General features: G+C 43.6%; 1 protein-coding gene across 6 annotated transcripts in view; it reads right to left on the bottom strand.

Moving 5' to 3' along the window:
- Positions 1-12,757, bottom strand: part of LOC110521611 (ras-specific guanine nucleotide-releasing factor RalGPS2) — a 136,062-nt gene that overhangs the window by 47,571 nt on the left and 75,734 nt on the right. For all 6 annotated transcript variants that reach the window (XM_021599289.2, XM_021599288.2, XM_021599291.2 and 3 more), the window contains exons 7-9: positions 3,938-4,027; positions 3,715-3,807; positions 2,881-3,007 (exon numbers count right to left, since the gene is read on the bottom strand). In XM_021599289.2, the coding sequence (XP_021454964.1) occupies positions 2,881-3,007; positions 3,715-3,807; positions 3,938-4,027 (310 nt within the window). The remainder of the gene's footprint in view (positions 1-2,880; positions 3,008-3,714; positions 3,808-3,937; positions 4,028-12,757) is intronic.

The raw sequence follows: 12,757 nt of genomic DNA, 5'->3' as shown, positions 1-12,757 counted from the left end.
CCACACTGGATTCAGCACTTCAACTAAAGATTACCCTACGACTCAATTCTTATATCCCATTCCCTCTCCTAATATCACGGACTGTCACATCTCAGAAGTCCTTGCCAAATCCCTTTCCCAGTACAAGGACTGACATAGAGCAAAGGACCCTCATGACTACTGCCATGGATGCATTTGACAGCTTGTTGGGTGTTGTAAGGTAGCTACCTCAAATAAGCAATCTCGTGTAATCAGAGCAGCCTTTTGCCTGTTTGTACTATGAGTATTATACATCTCTGGTTTGCACACACTCAGATGAATAAACCTCTATCTCTAATAGCAGCAGGGTTCCACTCAGATGAATAAACCTCTATCTCTAATAGCAGCAGGGTTCCACTCAGATGAATAAACCTCTATCTCTAATAGCAGCAGGGTTCCACTCAGATGAATAAACCTCTATCTCTAATAGCAGCAGGGTTCCACTCAGATGAATAAACCTCTATCTCTAATAGCAGCAGGGTTCCACTCAGATGAATAAACCTCTATCTCTAATAGCAGCAGGGTTCCACTCAGATGAATAAACCTCTATCTCTAATAGCAGCAGGGTTCCACTCAGATGAATACACCTCTATCTCTAATAGCAGCAGGGTTCCACTCAGATGAATAAACCTCTATCTCTAATAGCAGCAGGGTTCCACTCAGATGAATAAACCTCTATCTCTAATAGCAGCAGGGTTCCACTCAGATGAATAAACCTCTATCTCTAATAGCAGCAGGGTTCCACTCAGATGAATAAACCTCTATCTCTAATAGCAGCAGGGTTCCACTCAGATGAATAAACCTCTATCTCTAATAGCAGCAGGGTTCCACTCAGATGAATAAACCTCTATCTCTAATAGCAGCAGGGTTCCACTCAGATGAATAAACCTCTATCTCTAATAGCAGCAGGGTTCCACGGAACAACACACACGGGTTTGTTTTACTGTCCTTGTTGGGAGCAAACAATTGATTCCTATTCAAAATCTTATTTCCCCTAACCCTTAACCTACCCTAAACCTAAGTCTAAAATAGCCCTTTTCCTTGTGGGGACCGGCAAAATGTCCCCACTTGTCAAAATGTTCCTCCTTTTACTATCCTTGTGAGGACTTCCGGTAAAAACAAAAACATAACACACCCTCCACTGAGGGACAACATGGTTTGGAAACAGAGCAGAAACACAGGTTAAAACACCAGTGCAGTCATCACTAAGATGTCAGTCAGAGAGGGAAGTCAATCAATCACTCCCCATTCAGTGTACACACACACACACACATGCAGGGTATGGCTGCTTCTACTGTATACAGAGAGTGGAGTGATTGTAAGAGAGAGCACCAATTCCTGCCTTTCCCCATTCATATCTACCACAACAGGAACTACAGAGAATCACGAGTTTTACTAGAGCTAATAAAATAAGAAGAAACCTTCCATCTAGTCCTCAAAGGAAAAACAGAACAAACACACAAACACACACACACACACAGAGAGAGAGAGAGAGACAGTGAGAGAGCGGGAGTGAGGGGGAGGGAGAGGGGAAGAGAGCGAGAGAGCAAGAGAAAACAAGAGAAAGAAAAAGAGAGATCGAGAGAAGACGGATGTGTTTTCCCCCTGTAGTTCATAGGGGATTCCTGGGCCTTGTTAGTGTTCAGTAAGACAGTCTGTGCTGCCAGCTCTCAAAGAGAAAAAGGAAAGAAAGAAAGAAAGGGAGATAAATATAAAATGATGAAGCAGAGGAAAAATAAATAACATGTGACTTTTAATGATTTCTCCATGACTCATGTGTTTGTCCAGCTATGAGCGGCACATGGGGTTTCCGCTGCAGTCATTTAGCTGTGGTGCTGCGCCACGGCAAAAAAATATGGAACATGAAAGAAAATTCACATTTACTTCTCCTCGGCAAATGAGTAATGAATTGTAAAAACAGAGAACCCCATTATATATTTACCTAGTCGGCTTGTTGTTGTGCGTTCTATGCGAGATAAATATTTCTCTCAAGGCGCATTCAAGTGCCGATTGTCTCTCTCCCCATGGCATTCTCACAAAAGGTCAATGCACAACAATTCTTAACGCAATCGTGGGGAACCCAGCTTTCCATTCATACTTAATTTCTCAACTCCAAAATATGCGCAAATTGCACCATTTTAAACCCTGAGTTCTTTTTTGCCGGGGCACGGTTAAGCACATTACAGCTCTGCAATTTGCAGTGAGTGCATAGGTAAGAGTAAATTGTAGGGTAACGTGGGGTTAAGTGCCACCCTATCGCAAAATAATTTTTGAGGAGTGACTTAAATTGTGATGAGACAGATGAAATGTTTAGTTGAGCAATAGTGGTGGCAACCAGGGAAAGTGTTAGGGGAGTATTATTTATTTTTAACATTAAGTGGTTTGTGTGAGGTACAGGCAGGGGCCGTTTTACCCCAAGTAACCCTATTCACTGTGTTCATGCAAGTTTTTTGGGACATAGCATCATATTGATGAATTGTAACTAGTTAAAAGATTACATGTGGGTATCTAGCTAATGATTAGCTCAATAGGATAAATGCAGATAGGCAACCCCATTCTTCAGACAATTTATTTATAGCCACTATGCTGCACCAGTTGGGCTACAGGTGATAATGCTGATTGCTAATAGCATACCTGATAATATGGACCATGCATAAGCTACATGTTAAATATGTTAAAATAATTGTAACAATACGCTTTTGGGCTCATTTCTAGGGGTGGAAATTATATTTTAGATGGCGTCAGTATACTTTTATTTTCATTCATTTTAGAGTAGAAAGTCCTTTTAAAAGGTCTGAGCTTCTCAGTGCTTCTACATAAAATGGCAGGGAGAATGGCGACGGGAAAGTGTCTGCATCTTACCCAGGTACGGTATGCAGGAGTTCATGCTCTGGCTGCGTATGTAGTCTCTCAGACGCTTGTAGTTGTCTTCTTTGGCCATGAGGTACTCCAACCTCTCAAACGTTGCTTTGTCTTTCCGACTCAACAACTACACAGAGACAGAGGGAGTTGAATTATTGTACACATACAGAGAATTAATTCAACATTCACAGACTAAATAAAACTGGGAACATATGAAAGCAAGAGCCAAGTGAGAAAGTGCTAAAAAGAGGGGGGAAAGAGCTCAAATCTGGACGCAAGAAGCACAATATCCAGCCTGGAGCCAGGAACATTGTTGTGGCGGGAGAACTGGGGATAATTTCCCTGGAATGGCCTCGTTGTGATTCAAATTCATTCACTCTAATTTATTAATTTTCCGGTCACTTCAGAGTGCAATATAATACCGTGCATTACCCGGCAAGCAAAGTCTGGTTTTCAGCCTTGCCAGAAAGTGAGAGAGTGCGTGAGAGAGCGAGAGAGAGAAAGAGTGTGAGCGAGAGTGTGAGAGAAATAAAGTGAGAGAGTGACCAGTGTGCGGAGAGTGAGTGAGTTTACGTATGAGAGTTTATTTTTACAGGGACAGTGCATGTTAAATCAATGTTCTCGCTGAAGTTTCTGCACAGACGCTTCATATACACAAAACCATTACATATTCCAGTAATGACCATGTAATGACTTTTGACTGGTGAGATAAAGACCATTTACATCTGCCACTGCTCTACAACACTGCTCAAACACATTTTCAACCACATTTTTTGTAGCGTGCGGTTAGAGAGAGACCATTGTTCTGAGATGCATGGACACACAGTAACTCACCGCCCACGTCTTGGAGAGTCTATAGATGGGAGCGCTTTGTAGGCCCGACACCACAGCCATCACGGCATGCAGATTGTTTATGTCACACAGTTTCTGTTGGGAACAGAAAACACTCGAGATGTATACACACACTTTTGCATTACTATAGGTTTATTGTCCACTCATGTGGAAATGAAACAATAATCTGTTGAGAATAAACAGAGTACCGTGTTGTGTTCCTTACCTTGGCAGTTCGGATGTACAGACTGAGTACCTCAGCTCTGATCTTCAGGGTCTGAGCATGAAGGATCTCCCTCACCACCCAGAAAGTTGTCTGGAGACACAATCAATCAATTTGTTATTTTGTATAGCACAAAGTGATTAACGGCACCTGACACAGATGGTTAAACAGGACTTCCCAACAGAGTAGACAGACACACTCATACATGTGATTGCAGACTAAACAGCTATTTAACATCAGGTATAAATGTTCCTTCAAGACAGACTCAGCCTACATCACACAGGTCAGATCACAACACAATGTCTACAGAGAAGCTGAACTAAATGGGAATGTTCATCAGATTAGTTGTTCTGTCTGCAATGTGATCTTTGGGGGAAACAAGAGCACTGGAGGAGAAGAGGGGTAGGAGGGCTACTGGAATGGAGGAAAGTTCAGACTCCAGCCAGTGGTGGAAGAAGCGTTTCTAGATACTGTATCTGTATCTCGTCTCAAAATAGACCATCATTGCTGCCATGAATGATAATTATTCACATTTTACCGGCGAAATGGCATCTGCATGCCAATCATTTGATCACAATCAGTTTCATGGGAATATGCGTAGATCTTCTTGAATGACTGTTTTAGAGCAGATGGTGTTAAACTATTAGCCTATGGTTTGTAGATACCCATTAATCCCAGCAACCCGTTCCCGCAGGAGGTTTTTTGCCTTATGGTAGGCCATCATTGTAAATAAGAACTTGTTCTTAACTGACTTGCCCAGTTAAATAAAGGTTAAATAAAATACACTTCCAGTCATTGCCCTAACACTAGTTAGCATTGGCTCGTGAAACTACCTCTAACTTCCTTCATACTGGAAACTGAGACATAAGGATGGTATCCCTTTAAGAATAGGATAGGAACTGCTGGTGATGATTTTTCAATGTTCTGATTGGTCAAAGTGGTCAAGCCTCTGACCGGCCTCTGCAGTGCACACAAGTAGCCTACAGCTCTTCATTCTCGTCACCGCCAGAGAGGAGACATGGAAGAAACCACCATTTACCTACCTCTAGGTTGCTATAAATATTTATATGGTTTGTCATACTATAATTGTTATGTAATTTGTGGTAATTAACTATAAATCATACATAACTGATCAAACTATTTTTGGAAATTTAATTCTGACCAGCTCTGTGTATATTTTAATTAAATTTAAAAATAAGGGAGCGCTGCTCCCCCATGATCCAGCAGCACTACACCAGCTGATGTATCAACAGCTACCCATAAAAGGTATGTAAGAGAATGTGGTCAGAGTGTGTGATAGATAACCCCCAGACAGAACAAAGTGATCTGATCGATATATCAATTGGCCAAGAGCTCACTGACACAGCTCTCCTCTCATAGTAAAGCAAATAAGGTCAATGAATTGGTCAGTGTCTGGTCCAACCACCCTCAGGAGAGAGGGAAGGGAAGAGAGGGAGGGAAGTGGAATGGAAAGATGGAAGGAAGAGGAGTGGTAATGGGGGGGAGAAATAAGCTGATATCAGGCATCCTGAGTCTTTTATAGTCTAAAACCGTCTGTACACCGTGTTCCAGAGAGAAAGATAGAGGGGAGAGAGAGCAAGAGAGAAACAAATAGAAAACAGAAAAACATGGAAGGTCTGCGAAGAAAGACTATGTAAGCACTGTGGGTTGGGTGAACTAGAGAATGAGCAGCACTTCATACAAAACTGCTCCAATGACTCAGAGGTATTTATCTCCTGAAATTTAAAGAAAGAATTTCAGGATCTCTTTAACATACGTTGAGGAGAAACACAAATCAGCATTTTGTTAGGTAAAAACGTAGAGCTTGCTGCAGTGTGTCCTGGCCTGTCATAAGACAAGTGACAATAGCTCCCACCATGTCATGTACATGACCCCTTCTAGATTTAATTTCTCAAATGTTGCCGTTTTCCTTTTTGTGTATTATTTATGTACACTATAATTGTTTTTGTTGATATTAAAATTGTTTGTCACGCATACTGTTCATTTGTGTCATACTTCATATACATTGCTTTGGCAACAGTGGCAAACACCCATTCATGTCAATAAAGCATTTATTTAATTGAATTGAGAGAGAAAGTATGTATGTAAGAGGGAGCGAGAGCCTGAGAGAGGAGAGGAGAAAAAGAGAGAGAGATAGTGAGGAAGCGAGAGACAGACGGAGAGACAGTGATCAGCGTGGATCAGAGAGATCTAGAGCGCTGATGTCACCTAACCTACCCACAGGAAAAACAAAGGAAATATGCACTTCACCAAACGTATATCCTGCCTGCCTGTGTAATAGACCAATACATCAATATGTCATCAACTATACACAATACTGATGCTCCTTGAAGTCAGCTTTTTCTATCCTTTACTTTCCCTGTGCAACCATCTCACTTCTCTGCATCCCTTTCTTACACTTCCAACTCGCTTGCTTCATCTTCAACTTTCCATCTCCCCAGGAGTCCCTCTCTTCCTCCCACTCACTTTCCCTCTTCCCTTCTCCAAATCTTTAGGTCCTCCCTTCTTCAGAGTGTGTGTGATCATGGTTCTACTGTACGTGCAGGGTTGTGCAGATGATGAGAATCCCAGACAGGCCCAGAGGGGGGAAGCAACATGGGGAAGGGAGGGGAGGGGCTGCTCTGGTTAACAGACTGACCAAACCCCCCACAGGGTCAGTGTGAGTGTGTGCGATATCAGCTTACTGCAGGTGGCTCTGCATAGAAAACCACTGTGGGAAAAATAATGTACTGCTACACTCCGGCACCATTGAGGGTCACAGCCATTCAAGAGATTAAAGTGGTTGGAGAGTTGCAGGGTAGTAACATAACTTTTTCCCCTCTAACATCCTCCACACACACAACTTTGTTTTTGTGAATTATCAGGGTTTTTTGGGAAAGTAATACATGTATTCCTATTCCAAATCCTTATTTACCAAACCCTTACCCCAAACCTAACTCGTAAACCTAATCCCCTAAGCCTAAAATAGTGTGTGCGCGCCCTCATATGTCTATGTGTGTGCACTCTACAGGTCAGGCCAGAGGAAAGAGCAGAGGCTCTCAGTTGTCTTTCCAGTAGTGTTTATGATCTTATAAATCCCTGTTATTTCAGGCTGCTCTGTCCAACTCTGCAATCATCATAAATAACATGGAACATGGAGACACCAGCTGATAGCTGCGGATTAGTCCTGTAATAGGCGGAGTCTCTCATAAAAGCACCAGAGGACTGGAGAGTTTACGATAGCTCCATCTCACTGCCTGGGTGCTGAAGAGGCTACAGCTGGGTATGGCTAGGGTCAGGGGCTAATTTATTTTATACAAGACGCACATTTTCCCCTCTCCTCCTGACTGCATGTGCTGCCATAGAAATAGAATGAATAGAATGGGCATCCCCATTCAAGTCAAGAATGGCATAATGGCTAGACTTGTGACCATTGCAAGGAGCAAAGCAGGAAATAAAAAGCAGGAAGTGTACCCATCAATACATGCTGTCATTTGTTATTTCAACATTACAAAAATGACATTCCATTGCATGAGGCACATCAGTTATTTGAATGAACATTCTACATGACCATGGAAATTATTGCATCACAATACCAGGCAGCCATTGCAAGATTAGCCATGAGAATACTATATATATATATATATATATATATATATATATATAGAAGTGTTAAAAGCGGTATATTGAACTTGAACAGAACAATGGAATAGCAATTGAAATGCGTGGGGGAAAGGGCTGTGGGGGAAAGATCAAGAGTCACCTCATTGACCCCCAGAAAAATGAGCTTACCTTTAGGCTAGTGTATTTCACACTATGTTGAGGCAAATATCTGTGTTTAATGCTTGTATGGATGTCAACCCCAACACATGTTCATGTCATTGTTACCAATAAACTGCATTACAGTTTTAAAAAATTACTGACTCACACCAAAGATGTCTGTATGCTAGCTAACCAGCTTATACGAACAGGAGTTAGCATTTAGCAGTCACTTCTTCTAAACATTAAAATTAACAACTTCTACATGTCATGGCTCACAACACCATTATCCCAGAAATCCTAGACCCACTCCAATTTGCATACTGCCCCAACAGATCCACAGATGATGAAATCTATATTGCACTCCACACTGTCCTTTCCCACCTGGACAAAAGGAACACCTATGTGAGAATGCTGTTGATTGACTACAGCTCAGCACCATAGTGCCCTCAAAGCTCATCACTAAGCTAAGGACCCTGGGACTAAACGCCTCCATCTGCAAATGGATCCTGGAATTCTTGACGGGCCACCCCCACCCAGGTGGTAAAGGGTAGATAACACATCCCCCACACTGATCCTCAATACAACAGTGGTAGGCCTGATCACAGACAACGATGAGATTGACCCCCTCCCTATAGTCTGAGACCTGGCTGTGTGGTAGTAGGACAACAACCTCAAAAAGTTCTACACCCTCAAAAGGCTCTACAGTTGCACCATCGAGAGCATCCTTACTGGTTGCATCATTGCCTGGTATGGCAACGCCTCTGCCTCCGGCCACAAGGCACAAGGTAATGCGTATGTCCCAGTACATCATTGGGGCCAAGCTTCCTGCCATCCAGGACCTCTATACCAGGCGGTCTCAGAGGAAGGCCCTAAAAATGGTCAAAGACCCCAGCCGCCCTAGTCAGACTGTTCTCTCTGCTACCGCACGGCAAGCGGTGCCGGAGCGTCAAGTCTCGGTCCAAAGGAGTTCTTAACAGCTTCTACCCCCAAGCAATAAAAGACTCCTGAACAGCTAAACAAATGGCTACCCAGACCGCCCCCCCCCCCCCCTCTTTTACACTGCTGCTACTCTGTATTATCTATGCATAGTCACTTTACCTCTACATATCACCTCAACTAACCAGTGTCACACCTTGACTCTGTACCGGTACCCCCTGTATATAGCCACGCTATTGTTAAATTTACTGATTACATTTTTTTTTATTCATCTATTTTTTACTTGACAAGTTCTTTTCTTAAAACTGCATTGTTGGTTAAGGGCTTGTAAGTAAGCATTTCACTGTTCTACACCTGTTGTATTCAGAGCATGTGACAAATAACATTTGATTTGAAAACAGACAACAATATCCAAATCGGCCCTAAGCAACCACATTGTGGGCCTGTTACAATACATAAATCATGAAGGATTTGAGGAATATCCACTTTGTTAGATCATATTTATTGAATGTGCGCCAATCTGGTCAATGGAATGTCTGCGTTCCATTGACGCCTTAACACATTTTTTGCCAGGGTTAGAGGTTCCAAGCTCTATTCATATGTGAGCTGCTGCAAGGAAGGGGGCGTTGCCTAGACAACCAAAGACTTGTTTGCTACAACACCTTGCTTGTTTCACATTGTTACTGGAGAAACCGACACAACCGAACGAATGCCCTGCCATCCTGTCTTCCGTCAGCTGTTCATTCCACACACACAAAAAAACGTTAATGGTTATATTATTTTCAAGACCGTGTTCATCCATAACCGTCGGTTACACGGTTAGATGGTAATAGTGCCAGCCCTAGCCCGCACACCTGTAGACTTCCAGTCATTGCGCTAACACTATTTTGCATTGGCTCGTGAAATGAACGCCAACTCTATTCATACTGCACACAGAGACATAAAAATGGTATCCACAAGTTCATCTGACTCTGGGTAAGTAGAACAAACAAATATTGCCGTATCCCTTTAAAATAGCCACTCCGTTACCGCCAGCCATACCTCAGTCAACTCCCAGGGCCCCTCCAGCCTTACCCCAGGGCCCCTCCAGCCCGCTCTAGCCTTACCTCAGCCCCCATTCACCCAGAACATTATCTACCCTTCTCCAATCTTCTTTAGCTCTACACCTAACCTCCCCCATCCCCTTTAATCCTTTTCACTTCATCCCTAAATCATCCTCTCCTCCCCTTTCCACTACATCCCACTCTATACCTACCCCTCGCCAGTCATACCAACCTACACTACATAACCAAAAGTATGTGGGCACCTGCTAATCAAACATCTCATTCCAAACAGTTGACAGGGGTTTTACAGTTTGACAAACTGACTTGTTGGAAAGGTGGCATCCTCTGATGGTGCCACGTTGAAAGTCACTGAGCTCTTCAGTAAGGCCATTCTACTGCCAATGTTTGTCTATGGAGATTGTATGGCTGTGTGCTCGACTTTCTGCAACTATCAGCAACGGATGTAGCTGAAATAGTTTTGTATATCGGGTGTATATACTCAATCCAAAACCTTAACCTATCCCGTGTTTTCAAAACAACATGAAGAAATGGAAAAGCAGTATGGAGATAGCTCAAATCCCTTCCCACCAAACAGAGATCTTTATTTTTTTCAAATAGGGAAAAGAAATGCATTATTTATATTTTTTTTAAAGAATTCTACTTTTTACCTCCTTTTCTCCCCAATTTTGTGATATCTTATTGGTACAGTAGTTAGTCTTGTCGCTGCAACTCCCGTACGGACTCGGGAGAGGCGAAGGTCGAGAGCCATGCATCCTCCGAAACACAACCCAACCAAGCCGCACTGCTTTTTGACACAGTGCTCGCTTAACCTGGAAGACAGCCGCACCAATGTGTCGGAGGAAACACTGTCCAACTGGCGACCGTGTCAGCGTGCATGCGCCCGGCCCGCCACAGGAGTTGCTAGAGCGTGATGGGACAAAGACATCTCGGCCGGCCAAACCCTACCCTAAACCAGACACAGCCCGGGATCGAACCCGGATCGGTAGTGACACCTCTAGCACTAACTTGGCTATATACACGGTGTACCAGTACAGAGTCGATGTGCAGGGACACGAGGTAATTGAGGTAGATATGCATAAATAGGTAGGGGTAAAGTGAAAGATATCAGTTTGTCTCTGTGAATGGTCTGTCCTCTGACAAATCAACTGTACATTTCGGTGTTCCTCAAGGTTCCGTTTTAGGACCACTATTGTTTTCACTATATATTTTACCTCTTGGGGATGTTATTCGAAAACATAATGTTAACTTTCACTGCTATGCGGATGACACACAGCTGTACATTTCAATTAAACATGGTGAAGCCCCAAAATTGCCCTTGCTAGAAGAATGTGTTTCAGACATAAGGAAGTGGATGGCTGCAAACTTTCTACTTTTAAACTCGGACAAAACAGAGATGCTTGTTCTAGGTCCCAAGAAACAAAGAGATCTTCTGTTGAATCTGACAATTAATCTTAATGGTTGTACAGTCGTCTCAAATAAAACTGTGAAGGACCTCGGCGTTACTCTGGACCCTGATCTCTCTTTTGAAGAACATATCAAGACCATTTCAAGGACAGCTTTTTTCCATCTACGTAACATTGCAAAAATCAGGAACTTTCTGTCCAAAAATGATGCAGAAAAATTAATCCATGCTTTTGTCACTTCCAGGTTAGACTACTGCAATGCTCTACTTTCCGGCTACCCGGATAAAGCACTAAATAAACTTCAGTTAGTGCTAAATACGGCTGCTAGAATCCTGACTAGAACCAAAAAATTTGATCATATTACTCCAGTGCTAGCCTCTCTACACTGGCTTCCTGTCAAAGCAAGGGCTGATTTCAAGGTTTTACTGCTAACCTACAAAGCATTACATGGGCTTGCTCCTATCTATCTCTCTGATTTGGTCCTGCCGTACATACCTACACGTACGCTACGGTCACAAGACGCAGGCCTCCTAATTGTCCCTAGAATTTTTAAGCAAACAGCTGGAGGCAGGGCTTTCTCCTATAGAGCTCCATTTTTATGGAACGATCTGCCTACCCATGTCAGAGACGCAAACTCGGTCTCAACCTTTAAGTCTCTACTGAAGACTCATCTCTTCAGTGGGTCATATGATTGAGTGTAGTCTGGCCCAGGAGTGGGAGGGTGAACGGAAAGGCTCTGGAGCAACGAACCACCCTTGCTGTCTCTGCCTGGCCGGTTCCCCTCTGTCCACTGGGATTCTCTGCCTCTAACCCTATTACAGGGGCTGAGTCACTGGCTTTACTGGGGCTCTCTCATGCCGTCCCTGGAGGGGGTGCGTCACCTGAGTGGGTTGAGTCACTGATGTGGTCATCCTGTCTGGGTTAAGTTGTGCCGTGGCGGAGGTCTTTGTGGGCTATACTCAGCCTTGTCTCAGGATGGTATGTTGGTGGTTGAAGATATCCCTCTAGTGGTGTGGGGGCTGTGCTTTGGCAAAGTGGGTGGGGTTATATCCTTCCTGTTTGGCCCTGTCCGGGGGTGTCCTCGGAGTGGGCCACAGTGTCTCCTGACCCCTCCTGTCTCAGCCTCCAGTATTTATGCTGCAGTAGTTTATGTGTCGGGGGGCTAGGGTCAGTTTGTTATATCTGGAGTACTTCTTCTGTCCTATTCGGTGTCCTGTGTGAATCTAAGTGTGCGTTCTCTAATTCTCTCCTTCTCTCTTTCTCTCTCTCGGAGGACCTGAGCCCTAGGACCATGCCCCAGGACTACCTGACATGATGACTCCTTGCTGTCCCCAGTCCACCTGGCTGTGCTGCTGCTCCAGTTTCAACTGTTCTGCCTTATTATTATTCGACCATGCTGATCATTTATGAACATTTGAACATCTTGGCCATGTTCTGTTATAATCTCCACCCGGCACAGCCAGAAGAGGACTGGCCATCCCACATATGCTCTCTCTAATTCTCTCTTTCTTTCTCTCTCTCGGAGGACCTGAGCCCTAGGACCATGCCCCAGGAATACCTGACATGATGACTCCTTGCTGTCCCCAGTCCACCTGACTGTGTTGCTGCTCCAGTTTCAACTATTCTGCCTTATTATTATTCGACCATGCTGGTCATTT

This window comes from Oncorhynchus mykiss, chromosome 30, assembly GCF_013265735.2.
Source record: "Oncorhynchus mykiss isolate Arlee chromosome 30, USDA_OmykA_1.1, whole genome shotgun sequence".
Classification (NCBI taxonomy): domain Eukaryota; kingdom Metazoa; phylum Chordata; class Actinopteri; order Salmoniformes; family Salmonidae; genus Oncorhynchus; species Oncorhynchus mykiss.
Note: the sequence above shows the minus strand (reverse complement) of the source record. Positions and strands in the feature narration are given on the sequence as shown.